The sequence below is a fragment of the Rhinolophus sinicus genome, chromosome 16, assembly GCF_057876585.1.
Source record: "Rhinolophus sinicus isolate RSI-liver-muscle chromosome 16, RSI-T2T, whole genome shotgun sequence".
Lineage (NCBI taxonomy): Eukaryota > Metazoa > Chordata > Mammalia > Chiroptera > Rhinolophidae > Rhinolophus > Rhinolophus sinicus.
In genome coordinates, this window is record NC_142516.1 from 69846849 (window position 1) to 69870065 (window position 23217).

At 41.2% G+C, this 23217-nt stretch overlaps 1 protein-coding gene across 2 annotated transcripts in view; it reads left to right on the top strand.

The window, feature by feature from the left end:
* Positions 1-23217, top strand: part of TEK (TEK receptor tyrosine kinase) — a 98196-nt gene that overhangs the window by 68192 nt on the left and 6787 nt on the right. Inside the window, exons 10-18 of one of the 2 annotated variants that reach the window (XM_019736283.3) lie at positions 567-728; positions 2503-2637; positions 6531-6818; positions 11893-12192; positions 14038-14192; positions 15730-15940; positions 18311-18421; positions 20849-21039; positions 21625-21738. In XM_019736283.3, coding sequence (XP_019591842.3) covers positions 567-728; positions 2503-2637; positions 6531-6818; positions 11893-12192; positions 14038-14192; positions 15730-15940; positions 18311-18421; positions 20849-21039; positions 21625-21738 — 1667 coding nt within the window. The remainder of the gene's footprint in view (positions 1-566; positions 729-2502; positions 2638-6530; positions 6819-11892; positions 12193-14037; positions 14193-15729; positions 15941-18310; positions 18422-20848; positions 21040-21624; positions 21739-23217) is intronic. The other variant, XM_019736284.3, reaches the window with a different exon arrangement.

Consider the following 23217-nt stretch of genomic DNA (forward strand, 5'->3'; position numbering starts at 1 on the left):
TGTGGAAGTGTACGACCCACAAGCTTAACTGAGGTCCTAGGAGCCCCAGTGAAGAAGTCACATCAAAAGGTGAGAACGGAGTGATGGGTAAGAGTTAAAGGGAGAATAGTGGGAGGTGGAGCATTCCTTGCAGGAGAACAACATCTACAAAGAACCTGAGACAGAAAGGAGCTTGGTGAGTTGCTAGCTGGACGAACTGAAAGGAGGTCAGTGGGACTGCAGGGTCTGGAAGAGGGAAGAGGAGGTTGGAGAGGAGGCAGGGGCTCTGCTTCCTGTGCAAGGCCTGGTAGGTCACGGTACAAATTTTAGATTTAATTCTAAATGTAATGGGAATCCATTATAAGGTCTTGAGCAGAGGAGTGTTCATATTTTAAGAAAGCACTTTGACTGTGGCTAACAGGTTGGAGGGTCAAGAACTAGGCGGTGAGATCACCGAGTGGGTGCCCGCATTGAATCTGAGCAGAGAACATTAAGAGGAAATACAAAGACACACTCTCCCCTCACCTAAGAACAGTGATAAAACCCCACACTCTAGGAACTAATCTGATGGGTGAAATTTTGTTTAGTTCTTCCCAAGCCCCTGAATGCCCCAAACGTGATTGACACCGGACATAACTTTGCTGTCATCAACATCAGCTCTGAGCCTTACTTTGGGGATGGACCAATCAAATCCAAGAAGCTGCTGTACAAACCCGTGAATCACTATGAGGCGTGGCGGCATATCCAAGGTAAGCTTTGGGCAAGAAGGGCTCCAGCTGGAGATGTGGCACCAGGAAAAACATTTCCCCCCAAATATAGAAATCCCTTCTCCTTGTCTCAATGTTCTACCCCATGGTGGTTGGAGCAGAGGGTTTCATTTCAGAGTACTGAAGACAGAACGTGCAGCCCTCTGAGTTCTGGGGCACCCTTCCCGAAAGGTGTACTATGGGTACAGAGTTACTCTCTGTATCAGTATTTCCTTTCTTGGGCTCCTCTGGCTCTCCAGTCCTGTTTTTAGTTGCTCTGTCTTGCTTGCTCATGGTGAAAGATACGTGATTATGCCACAAATACAGCAAATCCAGGGACAAAGAGATGTAATATGCTTAAATCTGAGGGGTGATTGTTGCTATATCGAGTTGTGTAGTCTTTTTCTCAATTGCATCTTGCCCTGTCCAGAAGGCTTCTAACCCACAGAGATTTTGAGAGCAATTTGGACCCAAAAAGTTCGGGTTGTGGCAGACTGGACTGAAGTGGAGAGAGAAGGGAGTGTGGGTAGAGAGCGACAGACCCCTCCCCAAACTTCCTGAAAGAAAAAAAATAATTCAACAAAATGTGATAAAATGTCAAAAGTTCGTGAAAACAGTTTAATGAATTCATTAATTTGTTAAAGTTATTTTGAAACACTAAATTACAGTTCTGTTTGTTGCATGCTAATATAAAATCACAATTTTTAAAGAGACAACTGAGCATTATCAATGGACAGTGCTGCTTTTATTGTGTCATCTTTGTGGAGAGACCTGCCACTATCATGCTTGTAGGCAATGCACATTCTTCCACTCATACTTTTCCCTCACTCTTCCCGTGATTTTCTGTAAAGGACCCTCTACCCACTGTATGTAGGTAATTAAGGAAGTTTTTAAAAGGAGAAGAAAAGGAGGGTTTGGGGCTTAATAACACTAGCTGATATGGTTACATTGAATAAGGTCATGGTATTAGTACTGACCTCTTCATATTCTATTGTGGACTCAGCCAAAATTCAGAATTCCAGTGACGTAAAGCTGATTTGCTGGATTGCTGTTTCCAATATCAGTGGCTAGCTAGGTCTTCATAAAAAGCAGCTTTTTTCATATGGTACTAATAATTCATCTTCTCCTTTTTACAAGTAGACAGCCCACTTTTTTCTTACCGACTGGGAATTTATCATATGGTAAGGCAAAAATCTACCTTTGCAAGATCCCTGGAGAAACAGAGGCTGGCTAAAACCAATAGCTAAGGAAAAAAGCAGCATATACCATGTTTTAATGGGATCTATTTTCAGGTACCTTCATTTGTTATGACTGTTAGAAATCCTTTATCCTGTCATTGTAAGCAAACCCTCAGAGTCTCTTTTCTTGATAGCTTGATTGCAATCACTGTATGCACTTGAAAACAGTAGCAATTAAATTATTTTATATTATTCTAATTGAGATTTTTCCCCTAAATCAAATTGGTATTCCATACAGTTGAAGATTTGTGCATTTACTCTACAAATGAAAAGACTAAAAGACTAGAGTAGAAATGATTAAGTGACACGGAGATACTTATATTCATGTATATACGGTAACCTGGAAGCTTCTCTTAAATAGCCTTATTTCCATTATATTAGGAATGGTGAGGCCCTGAAGATGGAATTGCCTCTCTGTTTCACTAAGACATTGTATTTTTAAAAACCAAACATTAGCTCATACCACAATAACAACATTCCAATTTAAAGAATTGTCAAAGAATGCCAACTTAAGTTTCCTGGACTTTCCCTCTTCTCAGTGACAAATGAGATTGTTACACTCAACTATTTGGAACCTCGCACAGAATATGAACTCTGCGTGCAGCTGGTCCGGCGTGGAGAGGGCGGGGAAGGGCACCCTGGACCTGTGAGACGGTTCACAACAGCATCTATCGGTCAGTGGAAGCAAACAGCATTTATTCCAGTGCTGGGAGGGAGGGGGAGGAAGGGGAAAGAGGAAGGAAGACCAGGAAGGGTGGTGGTGGGTGAGTGGGTGGGTGGGGATGGAGGTGGAAGGAGTTCGCTTTTGAATGGGTGGGAAAGTGACAGGAAGGGTAGCAGCTTGGAGCCAAACCACTCCTTTATTTGGGCTGCACTCCTAGTCTATCTCCCTGGGGAAGGGTCTGTGGCAATCCACGGAGACAGAGAAGGAAGCAGATGAGCCTTCAGGAAAGCAGGGACATCCCTTAGGAGTTAGATTTACTTAATAGCAACCGTGCTGAACCTTGGCTCCCGAGCTTTACCACCACTTCCTGTTTCCATCTTAAGCCCAGGCTCTTGCCACATACATACCTCAGAGATCCCGGTTTATTTATTTTTAAAAATAATTCCTAATTTTTCAAAGTAATTCATGCACATAGTTAAAACATCAAATGGAATGAAAGGCTTTTATCTAAAGAACAGCCCCCCCTCCACCTCCCATTCCGGCTTCTTACAGGCAGCCACTTTTATCTCCTTAAGCTGTTTTTATAGTCTATACCTTCGTGTTTCTAAATCAATGGTTCTCAGACATTAGCATCTATCAGAATCACCTGGAGAGCTTGTTAAAACAGATTTCTGAGCCCCACCGCAGTTTTTGAGGCTTGAGACGGGTGGGGCTCAAGAATTTGCATTTCTAAAAAGTTTGCAAGTGATGCTTAGTGCCGCTGGTCCTGGGTCCACAGTCTAAGGGATGTGTGTAGCAAGATTTCTCCGTTGATCAGTGTTAGTCACTAGCTATTGGCCTTCTATCGTGTTAATTGAGGAGCCCTTAATATTTGTGAAGTTTCCTTGATGCTAACTGGGGCTCTAGCTTTCTGCTACCCAGGTACTCTCCTCTGAGATATTGGAATGACCCCTTGTCAAGTTCTCTTTTCTAGGGCTTACCGTGTATAGTCATCTGTTACTGTCTCCTGGTCAGCACTTCATAGTTTCAAGTTCACATATATTTAATTCATATTCCTGTAAAGGCTAAGAATGATCACCTTCCCATTTAATAGATTAAAAAGTAGAGTTTGAGAGTGGTTAATAACCTGCCCAGGGAGATGTCTCTGATGCGTCAGCATATTAGATCTCCAGACTTACCATCCTTTGTTTCCCCAATTATTATTATTTTTAACCTAGGAACTCAAAGGCACCATTCCTTTGTTCCAATTGATAAGTTTTCCTATTTTTTTTAGTCCTTTACTACAGGGAGAGGATATGGTGCGATTTAGTGAGAAACTAGGAAGGACATCTAGCTCTCCTGTAGGGGCTGTGCATCCCTAACCAAGTGACCTGGCTCCACACACCCCACCTAGTTTTCATTTCACCAGCAGCATCTTTAAAGAAACAAATAGAACTCAATCATTATTCTGGAGCTTATAGAACCATTGCACAAGTAAGAAATGGTTTCCTGAGAACCTGCCAGGTAGTTAATACATACATACATACATACATACATACATACATACATACATACATACATATATACGCAAAACCAGAAACTCTATATAAATTATATGATAAAGGAATCTCAGTGGTTTTGATCAAAGAGGTCCCTGATATGTGGTCAGGTTGCTGCTAAAAGGCAAATGGTCATTAATTATCTCTCAAGCCAGTGTTGACGAATCAAAAGGGGAAGGTCATAATCTGACTCAGATGGAAAGTATTTATGGAACACAACATAAAACACTTCACAGACCCACACTGTACTGTCTTCAGCCCTCAGAATATGTTCCAGCCAGGATGTATTTGGAGGTCTCTCGGAATATTTCAAAGTAGTTTTCAAGGGTGGGTGGGTAGAAAATTCTTGAAGGCTCTTCTTTTCCCATCATTTGAATTTTGCTGATTTTTTTTTTTTAATTCATCTGGCAGTTGCACTATTTATAATTGTGTTGACTGAGTGGTGAAGGCCAGGGAGGCCAGGAGGGGAGGGAAGAGAGCACATTCTGAACTGGTGGCAGAAAGAGGGCAGGTGCGGGGTGGAGGGTGGGGGAGGGGAGTATGAGTCATGTCCCTGAGGGAATGGAAAAAGGGAAATGACCATTTATTGAGTTACTTCTCTGTACCAGGTGTAGACTTCGAGGGTTTACATGTAAACTCCAAGACCTCAACCTTCTGTTCTGCTTTGTCATTGCAAGCCTGCCTAACCACTCTGGGTGGCTTATTTTGGAACTTAAACTTTAGAGATGAGCAAGAGGACTTGACGTCACTTCTTTCAATTTGCAAAGGTTCTAGAGAAAGGATCACTAAGACCTTTAGCATCCTGCCAGGCAAACTGTAGGACCTGCTAGCTGATTCTCCCTAGTCTAAGAGCAGTCAGAGCTGGCAGTCAGGGTCACACTCTCCGTGGGTGGAAACAGACTCGTCCTCTTGCTTCTAACCAAGAGTTAGAGCAGTGTTTCTCAACTTTTTTTTTTTTTTAATTTTTAAAATTGTCACACCCCTACGATCTCTTTAGATCATTTTGCCCTTAGGAAAAAATGTCAATTTTGTCCTAATGTCTCTCCTGCCATGAATTTTACTACAACAATTCTGTTTATGTATTGTGGTCCTTCATAAACCATTGTAATATATAAAATTTTCTCCCACCCAAGGAACCAAGTGTTGCCTCCTTAGGGGCAATAATGTCCCCACTGTGAATGTATGAGTTAAAGGAGTCCTGTCCTATGTTTTGAATATACTTTATATCTGGAATTTAAAAATCAGTTTATTCTGATTAACTGAAAACACACAGATTCCTCCTCTGTCTATTGACACAAGATAAGACATCTTAGGAAGGAAAGGAGAGAAGGAGGTCATGATAATAGAGCATCTTACATTTTCGAAGCATTTCCACATCCGTTATCTCATTTACTCCTCCTGAGGCTGGAAGATGGGTATTTTTATTTTGTGTTACGTGTGAACTTGGAGAGGTTGTGAATTCTCCCAAGGTCACAAAACTGAAGTGGCATGCTCCTGTCTCTCTGATTTCAAAACCCCTATTGTCTCCATCCTGTTACTGTCTGGTAGCCCAGGTTCTTGTGGGTAATTATGGCCAGGCCGCACGTGGGAGGAGCTCAGACCTTGATGTGATCAGAGCAGGGCTGGGCCGGCCCTGCCACCACAGCTGTCTGAAATTCTCTTTGCTAAGGGGAAGTAATCCCCAAATTGCTTTAAAATGTGTTACTCAAAATGGTAAGAGAAACAATAAACATTCATTCACCTACAATCCCACAACCTTGGCAAATCCACTGTTTTCATTTTTATCAGTTTCCTTCCTATTTTTCACCAGTTGTAGACATGATTTTTACCAATCAGAATTTTTTTCTCATGTATTACAAATATTTTTATTGGGCTCCCATACTTTCCCCAGTTATCTATTTTAAGCCCTTGGGTGGATATATCATAATTTATTGCAGCATTTCCCTCGTTTGGTCATTTAGGTTTCTTCCAGTTGTTTGCTATTATAAATAATGTAATAAACGTCTTCAAGCACATAGGTTTTTCTCTTCCTTTGGATTATGTCTTCAGAATAAATCCTTGATAGCTAGATTATAGGACCAAAATATATGTAATTTCTAGGGCTCTTGAAAAATATTCCCAAATTGTTCTCCAAAGGGGTTGTATTCCTGTATTATAATTAGTCAAACTACCTATTAGGTTTATTTTAAAAGTTTTCTGTTTTGGTAGGAAAAAAGTATTACGTGGCTTCTAGCTTGTGTATCTTTGAGAGCATGTGAAGTTGTGTATTATTCTAGAAACCAAGGGTATTCTGTAAAGCTGCGCTTTGGGGCTGTGTGTTACCTTCACCCTGTGCCAAAACCATGATCTTTCTGGTTTCCCCTAGGTCTCCCTCCTCCAAGAGGTCTCAATCTCCTACCAAAAAGCCAGACCACTCTCAATTTGACCTGGCAACCAATATTTCCCAGCTCAGAAGATGACTTTTATGTTGAAGTTGAGAGGAGGTCTGTGCAAATGAATGGTGATCAGCAGAATATTAAAGTGCCAGGCAACTTGACATCAGTGCTACTGATCAACTTACACCCCAGAGAGCAGTACATAGTCCGAGCCAGAGTCAACACCAAGGCGCAGGGGGAATGGAGTGAAGACCTCACTGCGTGGACCCTTAGTGACAGTAAGTGTCTCCTGCTGCCCCAGCCTCACCTGGTTGACATTTCACTATTGCCATTTGGACCTAGTAGCTACTGTCACTTCCGCACTGTTTCTTAGAAATCATAAAAGGTACTTCGTTGTGAATGGAGGTTAATCAGTGCCCCACCCCAAAACACTAAATCATTTTAATGACCTGCACACTCCGTGTAAGTGGGTTTGTAATAATTCAGGCAGGACTGGGCTAAAAGTTACCTTTCCTTGGTCTGGAGTTTTTTATTAATAATATGAATAAAGTTTTCTAGGGCATGTTTACTCTGTTATAGGGCAGTTTTCAGGATTGTCATGTATTTGTACATACGTAGATGTCGACTAGTTATAGATGTATCTTTCCTAATCTTAAAAGCCAAACAATTTTGCTTGAAAAATAGTCTTTTTCAAAAGGGTCAAATATATGGTGATAGAAGGAGAACTGACTCCGGGTGGTGAACACACAATATGATATATAGATGATGTATCACAGAATTGTACACCTGAAACCTATGTAACTTTACTAACAATTGTCACCCCAATACACTTTAATCAAAAAAAAATTTTTCTTAACAGACAATTCTTGGAGCTACCATATGGACTTGAGAGTAATAGTACAACTTTTGTTTCAAAATATTGTGCAATTCAAGCTTTTCTTCATTTCAGATTGGTCATTTAACATTAGCTGGAACTTCTTGGGTTTCTTTGTAGTGTTGAAAGTTTTCTCATTATTAAGCAGAGAGTTCTATTTTGATTCCAGGCTTTAGAACTATGCCTGTGCATTTGGAGCCCTTGGGAAGACGAGACATTTCTCGGCCAGACCAACTACTTACAAGTCAGGATCATGTGGCCCATTGCCCACCCCCAAAGTCTTAGGCTCTATTCTGTATCTGGGTCTCTCCTTAGGTAACAAGTGTGGCAACTGGCTCAGTATTTCGGTGGCCACTCTCTTCTTGTATCAGTGACATGTGGATGTCTCCACTGTTCTGCCAGTGTTTAGGGATTCTTCATCAATTTTTTTTTTAATTCTGTTAAATTTAAAAGTTATAGAGCAGTGCATACAATAATATGACAAATACATTCCTACAACTCAGAATTAACAATGGTTAACATTTTGTCATATTTGCTTTCAGCCATTTTGTTGATTTGTGGAAGTAATAACACAAGACAGGTAATACCAACATCCCCTTTGACCATCATCCTTACTCTAATTATATCCCCCTTTCCCCAGAGACAACCAAGATTAGGAGTTTCTTATGTGTCTTTCCATTCAGCGTTGTATAATTTTAATAATTTATATACATCCTTAAGTGTACATATGCATACACATTATTTTTCATCTTGCTTTTTTGAATGAACATTATGATTTTTATCTGTCCATGCTAATTTGCTTAGATCTGACATATGCTTTTCTAACTTCTGCATAATAGTCTGTGTGATGATTATATCATCTTATCCCTTCCTTTTTAGCTAGACATTTAGATTTTTTTCTTTTTCTTTCTTTTCTTTTCGTCTATCACAAACAAAAATGCAATGAACATGCTTATACATGTCTCCGCATGCACAGGTGAGAGCTTTTCTAGGGAGCAGGTCCAGAAGAGGAATGACTGGCTTTATCCCTCTAACGTGGCTATTCTATGTCTTGGAACATATGAGAGCACCATTTTCCTATCTTCTCCACATCTATTTATATCTTTTCCCTATATCTATATTGCTTGATATTGTCAGACTGCTTTTTAATTTCGATCTCAAATGTAAAAAATGGTGCCCCACTATTAATTTCAATTTTCATTTCCTTGATAACTAACAAGGATAAGCATCTTTTCTTGGGTATTTTGTTGGGCATTTAGATTTCCTCAGTTGATATATTTGTTGATATACTTTTCCCATTTGCTTGGTTGTCTTTTTTTTACTGATTTGCTAAAATTGTTTATATAATTTGGATACTAACCTTGTTGTATACATTGCAAAGATATTCTCCTAATCTCTTTATTTTCACTGTGTTTGTGGTGTTGTTTTACCCTATACACAGGTTACATTTTGATGTAATCACACGTCGATATTTGTCTTTGTGGTTTGTATTTTTTGTATTTTGGAGTTATTCCTTACCCTAAGGTCATAAATATAGTCTTTATATATTTTTTTCCAGTAGTTCTAGTATTTTGTTTTGCATTATTAGGTCTTTAAGATATAGGGATGTTATTTTGGGATAGAGCATAAATATTTTAATCTTTTACATTTATTCACATATGGCAAGCCAGGGGTTCTAATGCCATATATTGAATAGTCCCCCTAGTGACTTGTGATGCCTTCTGTATCATACACCAAGTTCTCATATTGGTTTTGCATCTATTTCTGGGCACTCTGTTCTCTTCCACTGATCTGCGTGTTTGTTCCTGTACCATTTCCAACCGGTTTAAATTACTATAAATTTATTAAATGTTTTGATAACAGTAGGTGAATCATTTTCTTTTTCAAAGTTAGATGTTCATTCACTATTCTATATACATTTTACCCTCATTAGAATTATATATTATCAAATCACATCATTAGTATCATATTTATAGGCTTAAATGCAAACTAGCTAGTAGTCACTGGAGGAGGACTTGCCTTAGGAGGTTGTATGGAATTTGATGGGGTGGGGGGTGGAATTATGCTGCTGGTGGTGGTAGAGATGCTGAGATTGGCAGGGTAGGAGCCGGTCCCTACAGAGTCAGGAAATTAGGGAAAGGAGGATGTGGATGAGAACATTTCAGTTTTAACTGATATTATGTGTTGAGATGCTATGTTGTCAGTGGCCGATCTTGCATGTAGATTGTTCAGAAATAAAATTAATGCTTCTAGTTCAAAGTTTATGTTGGTGCTCAGCTAGCAATTCCATCTGGACCAAGTGTAAGGAGTGAAATGAATTAGATTTGGCATATGGTTCCAAACATATGTAAAATATATATGTGTGTGTGTGTGTGTGTGTGTGTGTGTGTGTGCGCGTGTGTGTAATGTGTTCCTGTAGATGTATACGGAGATTATTTCATTTGACACAATGACTTCATGAGGAAAGTGCAGTAGGAATTAGCATCACATTTAACAGGTGAAGAACCTGAGGCACAGAGGAGGGTCAGTAACTTGACCAAACTGATACAGCTAGTAAGTCATCGTGGGGTTAGGATCCTAACTCACATTTCAGTTCTATATTTTGTTTGTTTATTTTTGCTAAACCATGCACCCATTTTGTCTCTTTGGATGGGCAACCAACTGCTCCAAAGCAAGGTTGATTCTTGCAGAAGTTTCTTCAGTAGTTATATCCCACTTCTAAATCATTTACAATTTGATTAGCATTTCCAAAAGTGTTTTAGAATCTACTTTAGAGTCATTCGGGAACCTGCTAAAATGTAGATTGTTGGGTCCTGACACACTAAATCTAAATCAGAGGTCCACAAAGGTAGCCCAAAAGGGGACTTCCTTCAGGCATAAAATGGGTAAATTGATACATGCAAATTTATGATTTTTTAGTTGTAACCAAAATTACATTCATTACTCTTCCCACAGGTGTTTGAAAGGTACTGCTTCTTTCGTGATAGGCTTAGAATACCACTGGTCTATGAAGTAGAATTTTTTTTGAGGCACAACTATACAAATACTAGATATGTGTTCATAGTAATCTGAAAATATTAATATTCCCAATACTCTGTAATCTTCCTATGGGGGAAAAAGGTGACTTTATACTTTTGTAAAGTTATACAAAAAGCTTGGTACTTGATGCAAAGGAGTTAAGACAGACTGTTGATTAATTAATTGTGAGTTTGTATCATTTACCACCTGTTAGAGAAAGTGACAAGCAGAATTGAAAGGCTCAAAATCCAATACCTGATTCTCCTAGATTGCCACAGATACCTAAGAGTATAATATTGAGAATCAACATCAGAGAAAGAGGAAATTTAGAATGAGAAAGAATCTCAGAGAATATAGAATGGAAAGAATGTACATTAAGACATTTCTTGAAGGTTCTATAAGCAATAACTTTCATAGGGAATAAAATGGCCTGGGTCTACTACTTGCTTGCTGGGACCAGTGCAAGTCCCTAACATTTTTAAAGTCTCAGTTTTCTCATTGCTAAAATTTGGATAATTAAAAATCTCAGCATTGTTTGCCTCCTTGACTGTGTGGTTATAAAGGTCGAGAGAGAGAGAGAGCCTGCACATGGAAACACCTTGTAAACAGCCTAGCAAACGTAAGGTACAGGTAATATCAAAGGCAAGAACTTGGAGCCATTCTTTCTTTGAGTAAAAAAATTTTAGGCATTCTAGAATTACAAAGTTCCCTCTGGCCTGTGCCTTGTATCAGAAAGGAGTTTGAGTGAGAGTGCAGGGACGATCCTGTGCGTGTCATCTTCATATCTGGAAAACCTCACAGCATCTCTCTCTCATCCTACTTATGCCCCTCAGTGGAATGTTATCTCTCTTTTTCCAAATCCCTGTATCACTTCGCCTACTAAAAGCTTAACACATTGTCTCACATATACACGGACCTGCTATTCCTCCATAAGCGCATTTAGGGCAAGGACAGGCCATATGGGACAGTGGCTAACAGTATAGACTATGGAGTCAAAGTGCCTATGGAGTTGAATCCTATTTCTTTTACTTAATAGCTGTGTGACCTTGGTCAAGTCAGTTAACCTTCTGGGCCTCAACAGTTATAGTAAGATTGTTATGAAGATGAAGTGAGTTACTATGTGGAAGGGCTTATATAAGAGTCATTGCTCATAATCTTTCTGTTCTCCCCAGCATCAAGAACAGTGTAATATAGGTTTTTGGAGTAACAGAATTTCTGAGGCCTTAATTTAGTGTAAGGAGGACAAATATGTAATATATATGTTGCCATTGTCCCAGCTTGTGCCTCTCTGTGGAGTCTGCATGGAGTCCACTGCCAACTGTTTGGAATTACCATCTGAGACAATACCTATTAGCCATTCATGGTTCATGAGTCAACATTAACTGTATCTTAAAAGCATAATAACCTAAGAGATGATAGTATATCTTCAGTGAACTGTTATTATTTTTTTTAACTTCTAGTTCTCCCTCCTCAACCCGAAAACATCAAGATTTTCAACATCACAGATTCCTCAGCTGTGATCTCTTGGACGATCTTGGATGGTTATTCCATTTCTTCTATTATCATCCGTTACAAGGTTCAGGGCAAGAGTGAAGACCAGCACATTGATGTGAAAATCAAGAATGTCACCATCACCCAGTATCAGCTCAAGGGCCTGGAGCCCCAAACAATGTACCAGGTGGAAATTTTTGCAGAGAACAACATAGGGTCAAGCAACCCAGCTTTTCCTCATGAACTGACGACTCGCTCCAAGTCTCACGGTTGGTAGAGCGGACAGGGATTTACATAAGATGATTTCTGAAGAATATCAGAAAAACCCCACTGGCTTAAGATATTTACCCCATATTTGTGTCATGGGACATAACTCATTTGTCCTCATTTGTCCTTCACCATCTCTAGATAGGTCCTTAAAAATGAAAATTCCCTTGAGAAGGATACCCTGTGGCTCTATTTTCTAATATTAAACCTTAGGCTAAGTTAGCCTATCAGTCCCACCCCCCAATCTAGCAGTCGAAGCTCTGAGGAATATGAATTTGATTCTGTGGAGAAAAGAACATGGAACCTGCTTAGGGGAGTCAGGCCCGCGCAGTGCTCCAGCGGGGGGCTCCAGGAACCCCACTCCATTCTCTCTCCAAATGAACCCCTCCTTTAGTTCCGATGGCACTATGCTAGTCTCAGTTTTCTTATTCTTTTTGGATGTAGGTTATTATGTCTGCACGTCCACTACTAGGTCCCACTGCAGAGAGAGTAAGCTCTTGGAGATCCCTCCCGTGCTGAACACACTTTGCTGTGTTTGTGATTGATAAGATCTGTTGAATGAAGTGAACAAAGGTGGGGGTTGGAGGTAGGGGGGAGGCTGCAGAATGTGGAATGCCTTCCCTTTGAAATCCATCTGAAATGGCACTTCTTAAGCCTCTGCATTTGCGACATGTGCAAGGAAATTTTAGACAGAGAGAAATGGTGATTTCTGCAAATTTACTATTTGGACTAGAGTTTATTTTTACAGAAAATATAATAGCACTAAAAACTTCTTGCTTCTCTGGAGGGTTTTCTAGGGTTTGAAAATTAAAATCAGACAAGCTATGTTTTCTGTGCTGATTCTTTGGAACCTTTTTGAAATGTCCAAGGAATGATGAGTCTGCCAACTATAAAGTTGTAGTTTTCAGACCACGCCCTTAATAAATACATCATTTTCATAGGTAAATGTTTTGGTAAAATGTGTTACAGGCCCTAAGTCCAAGCTATACATAAAATACAAACAAGAAAATTAAAAAAAACATATTAATAAAACAAAAAACCCTCGCCGTTCCATTCCAGACATCTCTATGCACACATGCATAGAGACAGAAGGAGAGATGATCATGAAAGAATACTTGTGAGAAGACAAAGTCATGCTCTACGTGCTGATTTTCATAAAAACATATTGAACTTAATTTTATTTGAACTTAAGGGGAAGAAGTAGAAGGATTAGACCTGAGTCCTAAATTTAACAGTTTTTCTCTTCTGTTTTTCCCTCCCCTCTCCCCCTCTCTTCTTCCTCCCCTCCCTCCCTCCCTCCCTCCCTCCCTCCCTCCCTCCCTCCCTCCCTCCCTCCCTCCCTTCCTTCTTTTCTTTTATCATTGGTATCCTCAGATTTTCTCCTCAGATCAGCTCTTTAAAACAAGAAAAGACAATCTTACAGACTTTAAGCTCTTGGCATCATAAAGCTTTTTTAGGTGGGGAAGTTGTGTAGGGAGGTTTAGCCACTTTCCCAAAGTCATACATCTAGTTAGTCATTTGCACTGTTACTCAATAATGTGCATCTGCTTGGGCCTTTACTTGGAAGTAACAGTTGAACAAATGACAACAACTAACGATTAGCACATTGCCATTTAAAAAACACTTTTGTACTTTTTTTAAAAAGATCTTAAAACAGCCCCATGAGTCAGACTCACTCCACTGAGTTTCAGAAAATAAATGGGTAGTCCTAGGTCACACAGCAGTTAGGTGGCAGGACTAGGGCTGCCATTCCATTCCCATTCCGCTGCAACATCCCCCACACATGGTCTTGGCCTCTCTCTCCACCTAAACTAACCCTCCTGCTTCTCCCGTGTCCCCCTGCACAGCACCGGCCGAGCTCGGAGGCGGGAAGCTGCTGCTGATAGCCATCCTTGGCTCTGCGGGGATGACGTGCCTGACGGTGCTGTTGGCCTTTCTGATCATGCTGCAGCTGAAGAGAGCAAACATCCAAAGGAGGATGGCCCAGGCCTTCCAAAACGTGGTAGTGTCCCCTCGTCCTACTTGCTGATACCTGCAAGTCCACGCACACGCATACCTTTACTTTACAGACATGCGCCAGGCAATGTACTTGTAAAGCAAATATTTCCCTTAGGTGACAAGTCTCATCTTTTCTTTGGCTTCAATTATTAAATGGGAGATAATAGCCTGATTGTGGAATTTCCTGTCCAAAATGAAACAATTTTGAGAGCAAAAAGGTTGCTCTTCATAATTATGAAAGAAGCCAGGCCTAGAACAGGACTATTGCCCTGCCAAAATGAGATGTATGATCTCCCTCGTGATAAGTCACCAGAGAGAGTAACCTTACACTGCAACAAATTAAACACTTTTGGTAAGGAAGGGCATGGGCGTAAGCAGACCTTGGTGTGATAGCTAATGGTGTGCTGCCCTGGACAAGTTTTCCCCACATTTTCCCATTTCCTGTTCCCATGTCCTACTTCTAATGTATTCATCGGTCCTATCATGCCGCATGTATATAAGAACATACACAAATGTGCGTAGCTCCCATTTCTGTGTACCCCTCAGTCTGCAGTCATAGTTCATGGCACTTGGCACAGCCTCATTCTTTCGTCTAGGAATTACACCAGTAGCAAAAGTCTATAAAATCATACGTTACCATTGACGTCCTTTTGGTATTATACTACAGCCTGAACACTTCTCTCGTTTCTGGTTTGGGACTCTGCAAAATTAATCTGTACCCAACTTTATCAATTCTGTGTATAAAACATTGAGTACAATTACATGTTCCAAATGAGGTATATCTTCATGCACACAAGTCCCTGAGAGTCCCCTCAGTGGAGGACAAGGGGAGATTTGTTATCTGACTCCATGCCAGAGATGGCTTAATTCAGGATCTCACTGGAAAGGGACGCCCTGCAAGGAGGTGGGTAGTGCTGAAAGAGCTCATCAGGATATCGTCAGCAGCGACTTAAACTCAGGAGAAAAGGAGACACTGTGGTGGGCTTTGCTCTAAGCATCAGTCATCCAGGGGCCAGAATCTGCTCCAAAGTATGCTTGAGAAATCCTAAGCTTTAGGGCAAGTGGGGAGAGTGGATGAGAGCCAAGAATAGACCATGGTGATGCTAGGAAAGCTCTCACTGAGGCACGCTTGTGACTGCCCCAGATGGAATCTTCAAGTTCTTTTTTACGTCAGAACTGAACTCTTGCTCATTGCAGAGCAGAGCAGAAAATGAAGGGTGACTAACTGGAGGTTGTGCTATGGCAAGCACACGTGCAATTACCCCTGCCTCCCTGGCCCTCTGCAGACGTTGTAATCACTTGCGGCATGCTTTCCCACTGAGGCCTGGATCTGTGCCTGCACACTCTGTGGATAGCCAGTTCCTCAGAATGCGTTTGTTAGATAAAACCTATTTCCATCTCCATTCCAGAATTAGATGTATTTCTTTTTTTTTTTTTTTTTTTTTTTACCTGGTATGGATACAAACCAGGAGGTGTTACATACGAGTACCTTAGAATTATAAAAAATCCTGACACGCAACCATGAAAAAATATTTTTCCAGAGGGAAGAACCAGCTGTGCAGTTCAACTCAGGAACTCTGGCCCTGAACAGGAAGGCCAAAAACAACCCAGATCCTACAATTTATCCAGTGCTCGACTGGAATGACATCAAATTTCAAGATGTGATCGGGGAGGGGAATTTTGGCCAGGTTCTAAAGGCGCGTATCAAGAAGGATGGACTACGGATGGACGCTGCCATCAAAAGGATGAAAGGTCAGTGCCTGGACAGACCGAGTCAGCATTTCAGGAGGGTGGGGAGAAAACTTGACTTCCTGTTGAATCTTTCCTCTGTGGTCTTGCATTCTTTAAGCAAAACATTGGCACGATGTCAGATCCAGCTGTTACGTGCAAGTGAAGGTGCAGTTTCCTTTGGGGTCAGCCTGTGATAGAGTCAGAATGTAAAATATGAAGGCACGAGCTATTTAAACACCGCTGTGTTGATTCCTCGGGAGATGAGAATACAGAATCTCTGTCCTACCCTGCTATCTTATGGGGAGCAGCTTTGGTATTATTTCTCTTGATGTCGTAGTTCTCAGAATTCAGTGTGCATTAGTCACCTGGAAGGCTCGCTACAAAACCTAAAACAGACTCTTGGGCCCCACTCCACAATTTCTGATTCACTAAGTCTGGTGAAAGCCCAGAGAATTTGCATTTCTAATTAATTCCACGTGATAACTGATACGAAGCGTTTGGAGACCACACTTTGCCAGCCAAAATTCTGGAGACATTGTAAGAAATACATCTACTGGGGCTTCTCCCACTGCACCCCCAAACCCGCAGCTCTACTATATTCGAATTTCTGGTGTGGCATGTGAGAATCTGTGTCCTCAACAAGCTTTCTCAATGATTCTTCTGTACACTCATGTTTGAAAACCACTGATCTAAGGTCACTTTCCCAGTTGTGTTCATCTGAAGACAGCGCGGTGCCTACCCATTTTAACAAGGTTGGATAGTAAAGATCTTCTGAGGAAGCAGAACGGCTAGCTCTCTGGCAACATGAGCTGTGTTCCCTTCTCTTTGAAATGGCAGTTTGTCTGTGCCTGGATGGTGGAGCTGCAGCGTTGCTTGTACAGCATGAGGCTTGGAGAGTGGTGTGTTACAGCTGGGAATGTGATTAACTAGCATTGTGGGTTCTCCATCACAAGGACTCTCTAAAGTTGCTGATGGGTTTCCCTTCTTTTGGACTACAGTATTGAGCCTCAGATGAGAATTAACTCTAAATCTCGGTCATCACTGCTTTCTGCACTGTTAGGAAACACATGTCAGAAAACAAAACAAAATAAGATACTAACTATGCTTACAGATGGTAATGTTTCAGAGTGTACACACACACACACACACACACACACTAATCTTGCTTAGCTGCCAGAAATCCCTTTTTTTTTTTTGTTTTGCTACTTTAGCCACAGGGAGTTTTGGAAGTGGTAAGGCTAGTGAGAGGAGAGAGGATGTAGAACCTTGTAAAATCCATTTTTTGGGGATCTGACCAAGCCGGACTGTCTGTGTCATACCCACGTGAAGAAGTAAAGTAGCTTAACAGCACCAGGGCAGAAATTTCTGCAGGGAGAGTGATGCATTGGAATGAGGGCAGTTCCTGAAGTCAGCGGACAACCTCCTTCTAAAGAACTTCATTTGTAAAATGCTCCCAAGGCGTTGACCCTCGGGATCCTATGGTATGAACAGGGTATCTGACATGGGATCACAGCTAGTTTCTCTCACAGGTGCCCTTAGCCCCTGGGAAACATTCCCATAATTTCCAAGCACACCCGGGCATACACATGGACACCAGCACCCCTCTGCTATTTTTCCAAAAACAACAATAGCACACTGTCACGGACTCCAGGCTGATCGGTTTGTGCATCAACCAGAGGGCCTGCCCTCAGCCTGGCTGGTGCCAGGTGATTCTCCCTCTGACCAAAGTGCTAGTGGAAAGACAGGACAAACAGAAAGAAGTGCAAGTCAGTGTCCTGACTACCAAGCAACTTCTATAAAAAAAAAAAAAAGTCATTGAGAGCTGAGGTTTCTCCCCCATAGGACAAGTTGGTGAAAAAGCAAGCAAGTTAAAATTATTGAATAAAGTGAGGTGTATGTGTTATTGGTGAGCTCTCAATGAAATTTGGTTCTATTCCTCAGCATATTTGTCCCTGGATGGTAGATTCAGCTGGAAGAGGGAGAGTCTACAAGTGGAGGCAGCTCCATCTCTACCACGTCATTTCCCTGGGTATTTGAGAGCTTAAATAAGAACATTTTAGAGCGGTGGTTCTCAACCAGCGGTGATTTTGTCCCCCTGGAGGGCATTTGGCAATGTCTGGGTACATTTTCATTTGGGCTACTGGTAGCTAGTGAGTAGAGATTAGAAATGCTGCTAAACATCCTACTATGCACAGGACACCCTCCAAGAACACAGAAGTATCAGCCCCAAGTGTCAACAGTGACTGTGTTCTTCCTTAGTCTCTGTGATTTCTGTCCAGTTTTCCAGGCCTATGGTGGTTGGTGCACCTGAAGGTCCAGAGAGCAGACGGGGATAGTGGTTTGGGGGGAGGAAGAACGGAGAAGGATCATGACTCTTGACTTCCTTCCCAGAATATGCCTCCAAAGACGACCACAGGGACTTTGCGGGGGAACTGGAGGTTCTCTGCAAACTCGGACACCACCCAAACATCATCAATCTCTTGGGAGCCTGTGAACATCGTGGTAAGATGCTCTTTTCCTGTCTTTCCTGCCAGAGCTTATTTTGAAACAGGCACATTCCATATTTGAATTAGGAAAGATAATTTTAGAATGTTACCTATTTTTTGAAGTTGCAGTTTCAATCTGAATGTCTCATCCCATTTATAGATTATACTGAGGTTTGGCATCTTTTTGGAGGTAGTATCCAAGGCTGAGTCATTTGCCCTCTGATGTGCATCAGCCATTACTGCCCACAGGTATCTCTGGCCCCACACGCCCCCTGCTTGCTAATCCAGGGGCTTTCAAAGCGACCACTACTACGTAGATTGGGGGAGCCCTCGGGACCAGGAAGAGTGATGTCATTGCTTCTTCTTGATGGTCCATCCTCTCATTTCAGTTCCTAACACAAACTGATATTCTGAATGGTAAATTTATGAGTGCCAGCAATGTACTGTAATATGAAAGTGCTGGTGGTGCTTAGGGTAAAATAATAATAATAATAATAATAGCAATAATAATAACATATCTAATAGAGATCTGTTCTTTCCAAATTGTACAATTTTCTGTACAGTTACATTGGGGCTTTATAACTATCCTATGTCACACATATCCTTAACGTTCACCTTATATTACTAATTCGAATATTGATTGAGTACTTCTGTGGGTTTACCTCTGCATGCTACCTGGGTTTGTAGTTCTGAGTCTATGCTTAAACGTAATTTCTTGTGGAAAAGTTTTCTCCCACAAAAAAATCTCCACAAAGTAATTATTTTCAAACTTGAAAACCTCTTGTTGACTTTGCAGCACAAAACCAACAATAGAAAAGAGACTATTTCCTTTTCCTCAATTTATTAAACTAAAAATACTAGTGCTCTGTACAGTATATCATTCTGAGATCCAACAAGGGTGTAATTTTGAAAGCCAGATCATGTCCCTTAGGTTAAATAATGAAGTAATGACATTTATTTTTGAGACATTTCCTGAAAACTGTAATCAGCATGGGACAGCAGTAAATGAAAGTTAAACAAATAATAACCAACAACAGAAAAATATATACCTTTTAAAATTTTGCTCTATCATCACATTAGCATATATATTGGTTGGTTCTTCAAATTTACAATCTAGTAAAGAAGTGAGAAAGCACATTCATACCAGAATTGAGGTATATCTTTCCTTACAGTACAACAGGATTTAGTAGTAGAAGATATTTTGGGGGGACAGAATTTTAATTTCTTAGAATATCTTTTAAGTTCAAAGTCATTCAACAATTTAAATTAAAAAGAAAGGTATACAAAACAAATTACCTTTATGAGACAGTGAAACAACTCTACTTTTTACTGGTTCTAAAGATCAATGTTTATTTCTTTAATCAAAGAAGATTATCTTTTTATTAAAAGAAAAAGAGAAAAACAATTTGGAATACACATACAACAATGGACCATAATTACTTCTAGGTACTATTGATTTATTTCCTTCCTAAAAGTTTGAGTTTTCTGGTTTCTGTAAGTAAAATGCAATCTCTGACACTGGATTCTGCTGACCAGGAACCTAATTAGCAATATGGTGATTTAGTGTGGGATTTAGGGAGCTGTAGAAGGCAAGAGAGAGCAAGTTATCAGTTGTGGCTATTTAATCATTGTTTGTTGTTGTTATTTATTTTTTATTTTTTATATAACCTGAAGGAAAACTAGAGACAGACAGGAATAACATGCCCGGCCCATACTGTGTTTCCCCGAAAATAAGACCGAGCCAGACCATCAGCTCTAATGTGTCTTTTGGAGCAAAAAGTAGTATAACACCCGGTCTTATTTTACTATAAGACCAGGTATAATATAACGTAATGTAATGTAATATAACATAATATAATACCGGGTCGTATATAAGACTGGGTCTAATATAATATACCAGGTATAATATAATATAATATAATATAATATAATATAATATAATATAATATAATATAATATAATTACCTGGTTTTATATTAATGTTTGCTCCAAAAGACGCATTAGAGCTGATGGTCCGACTAGGTCTTATTTTTGGGGAAACCTGGTACTACGTTCTCAATCAGTACTGAATAACAAATAAAGGTAATGTGGGCTAGCCGTCTTAGATCCTCTGGAAGCACATGCTTTGATTTCCTTCTACTGTGATTCCTGATTGGTGGAAACATTCAGGAAACCCTCCATGGTGGTTCACGTTTGGGAGGAAACGGGAGGCGAGTGGGAAAGAGGGGAGCCTTGAGTCAAGCGCAGCACCCTTCAAGTACTGCAGGGGATGGTCCTTACCTTCCTCCTGTCGCCAGCATTACTGAGGTCGGCACCACCACGCGTGTTGTTACTCTGAGATGAAATGCAGCTTTACCAGCCATTCCCCAGGCCCCTCCCGCGTCTCAGACATAGCAAAGCCGGTGAGGTGCCCGGTAAGGCAGTGTCTGTCATTTCCCCACAGGCTACCTGTACCTGGCCATCGAGTATGCGCCACACGGGAACTTGCTGGACTTCCTACGCAAAAGCCGAGTGCTGGAGACCGACCCGGCCTTCGCCATCGCCAACAGCACCGCCTCCACGCTGTCCTCCCAGCAGCTGCTTCACTTTGCGGCAGATGTGGCTCGGGGTATGGACTACTTGAGCCAGAAACAGGTGTGTCGTGAGGACCTTACTTTGGGCATCTTTCCTTAGAAATTCTCTAGAATCAGTTTAGTTCAATGTGTCCTTTTTTTACCCCCAATCCACCTCTCTTCTTTAGTTCTTCTTACAATCTCCCTAATTTTAATCTCATTGTTAATATTCCATCTATTTATATAGACATTAATGCCCAACACTGACAATACATATTCATCCAGTGACTCTCATCATACGTATTTGGTGAGCTGCCTTAACCGATCTGAGCTTCAGTTGGCTCCAAATAACGCTCAGTAGCAAAGGACTTACATGGCAACAGGAAGATTTCACTACCTGTTTTCTTTCCCGAAATGCTTCTCCCAAGATGTGGTGGGTCATTTGGCCGAAGCCACTAACTGAGGATTTTGGAGAGGCCCTCTTTAAGGGAATTGGAATCTGGTGACTTTAAAGCCCATCTTCATACTATCCTCTTTTCTCTATTTCCCAAAGTTCTTGCCTCTAGGGCACTGCACTAGCAAAATGAAATTAAAAGGCAAATATGATGCTGAAAAAAACTAAAACATATATATATTTTTTTCCTCCCTCCCCCCCTCCAAATTTCAGTTTATCCACAGGGATCTGGCTGCCAGGAACATTTTAGTTGGTGAAAACTATGTAGCCAAGATAGCAGATTTTGGATTGTCCCGAGGTCAAGAAGTTTATGTGAAAAAGACAATGGTAAGTTCTAAACACTGCCTTTCCAAGGCACCCCTCTCCTAACATTCCTTCTCTTAGAATACTGTTGTTCTGTGGTGATTGGGGCATCTGACAGTGTATCCCAGTTAATGCTGCCCTGGCCCAGCAGACATCCTGTCTAAGCTTTGATTCCTAAAATGAATGCAGGGTCCATATTCCCAGTGATGAAGCCACGGTCACAGGTGGCCAATAATGGAACATGCAAGCCCAGTGGTGCAGAGGCTCGGATCTGTATCCTGTCCAGGCCCCAGGTAGCTCCCTCAGAAACCTCGAGGTCTGATCAACATTACCGGGGCCCAGCTATCCTGGGATGCCTCCAGCTTTCATATGATACAGAGGCTCCTTTCATTCTTGGGGGTACCACATGGCGAGACCCAGGTTTCTGTGTTTATCCTCAAATTTATGTTTCCTTTCTTTTCAACATACTTATTTTAGTGACTGACAAGAGAACACAAACAATATTCAAGAATGTTTTGAAAAGGATATCACCCATAGTTCACGACCTGGACACGTTTTTTGTTGTTGTTTTTTTTTTTTCATTTTTTACGTATTGCGTGCCACAAACAGATACATTTTTGCAGTTAAGATCACAGTGAACATAACTATTTTGGCCCTTGTTTTCACTCCTTTTTGGATAAAGGTTTGAAAGGGGTCCCTTTTTCTCTTAGAGATGACCACACAGCCCGGCCCTGGGTGCTGATCAACAGCAACGCTTTTTAGAAGCCATCGGTGCCTCCCTAAAGTCTGGTTTCCAGGCAATACTTTTCCCCTAAGCTTTTCATAATTTGCCCCCACTTAAAGTAGATGCTTCTCTCGGGAGGGGCTGTGCTTATCTTAAAGAAGCAGGACCCACCACTCACCCATCTACTCAGGCTGTCCCCCTCTTCTCCGGCCTCCTGTGTCCTTCGCAGAATCCGTTTCCTTGCTGCACTCCTGCATTTGAGGATGTGGTGCCCTAGATGAGGGGTAGAGGAATGAACACAGTTTATCCCCACAACCTACACATTCTGCACATTCAGATCCCCAAAGTGAATACTGCTCTGCTTGGCATTTCATAAAGGACAGGGATTTTTGTAGTCTTGGGGTGATTAGGAGGAATTCTTAGAGATACAAAGCACTGGTCAGGGTTTACCTCTATTTCCTAATGGCAGGGTAAGTGTTCCCTGGCACCATGGGGTCTGAGGAGGAAAGTCAGTGGGTGAGGGAAAGGGCAAGAAAGGAGAAGGGATTGCAGACCAGCAAGCTCCCTGCAAGAAGGGTGCAGTGCCAAGACACACCAGCAGAGGGCACAGTGGCTACCTTCTCTGGCCTATTGTTGAAATCAGATTTTCAACTCATTGAATTTCAGAATCATCTGGAAAGCTTTTAAAAAATACAGACACTGAGCCCTACTGCGTAGATATTCTTATTCAGTTGTTCTGGTGTGGGGCCCCTGCATCAGTTTGTGTTTTTAAACCCCTG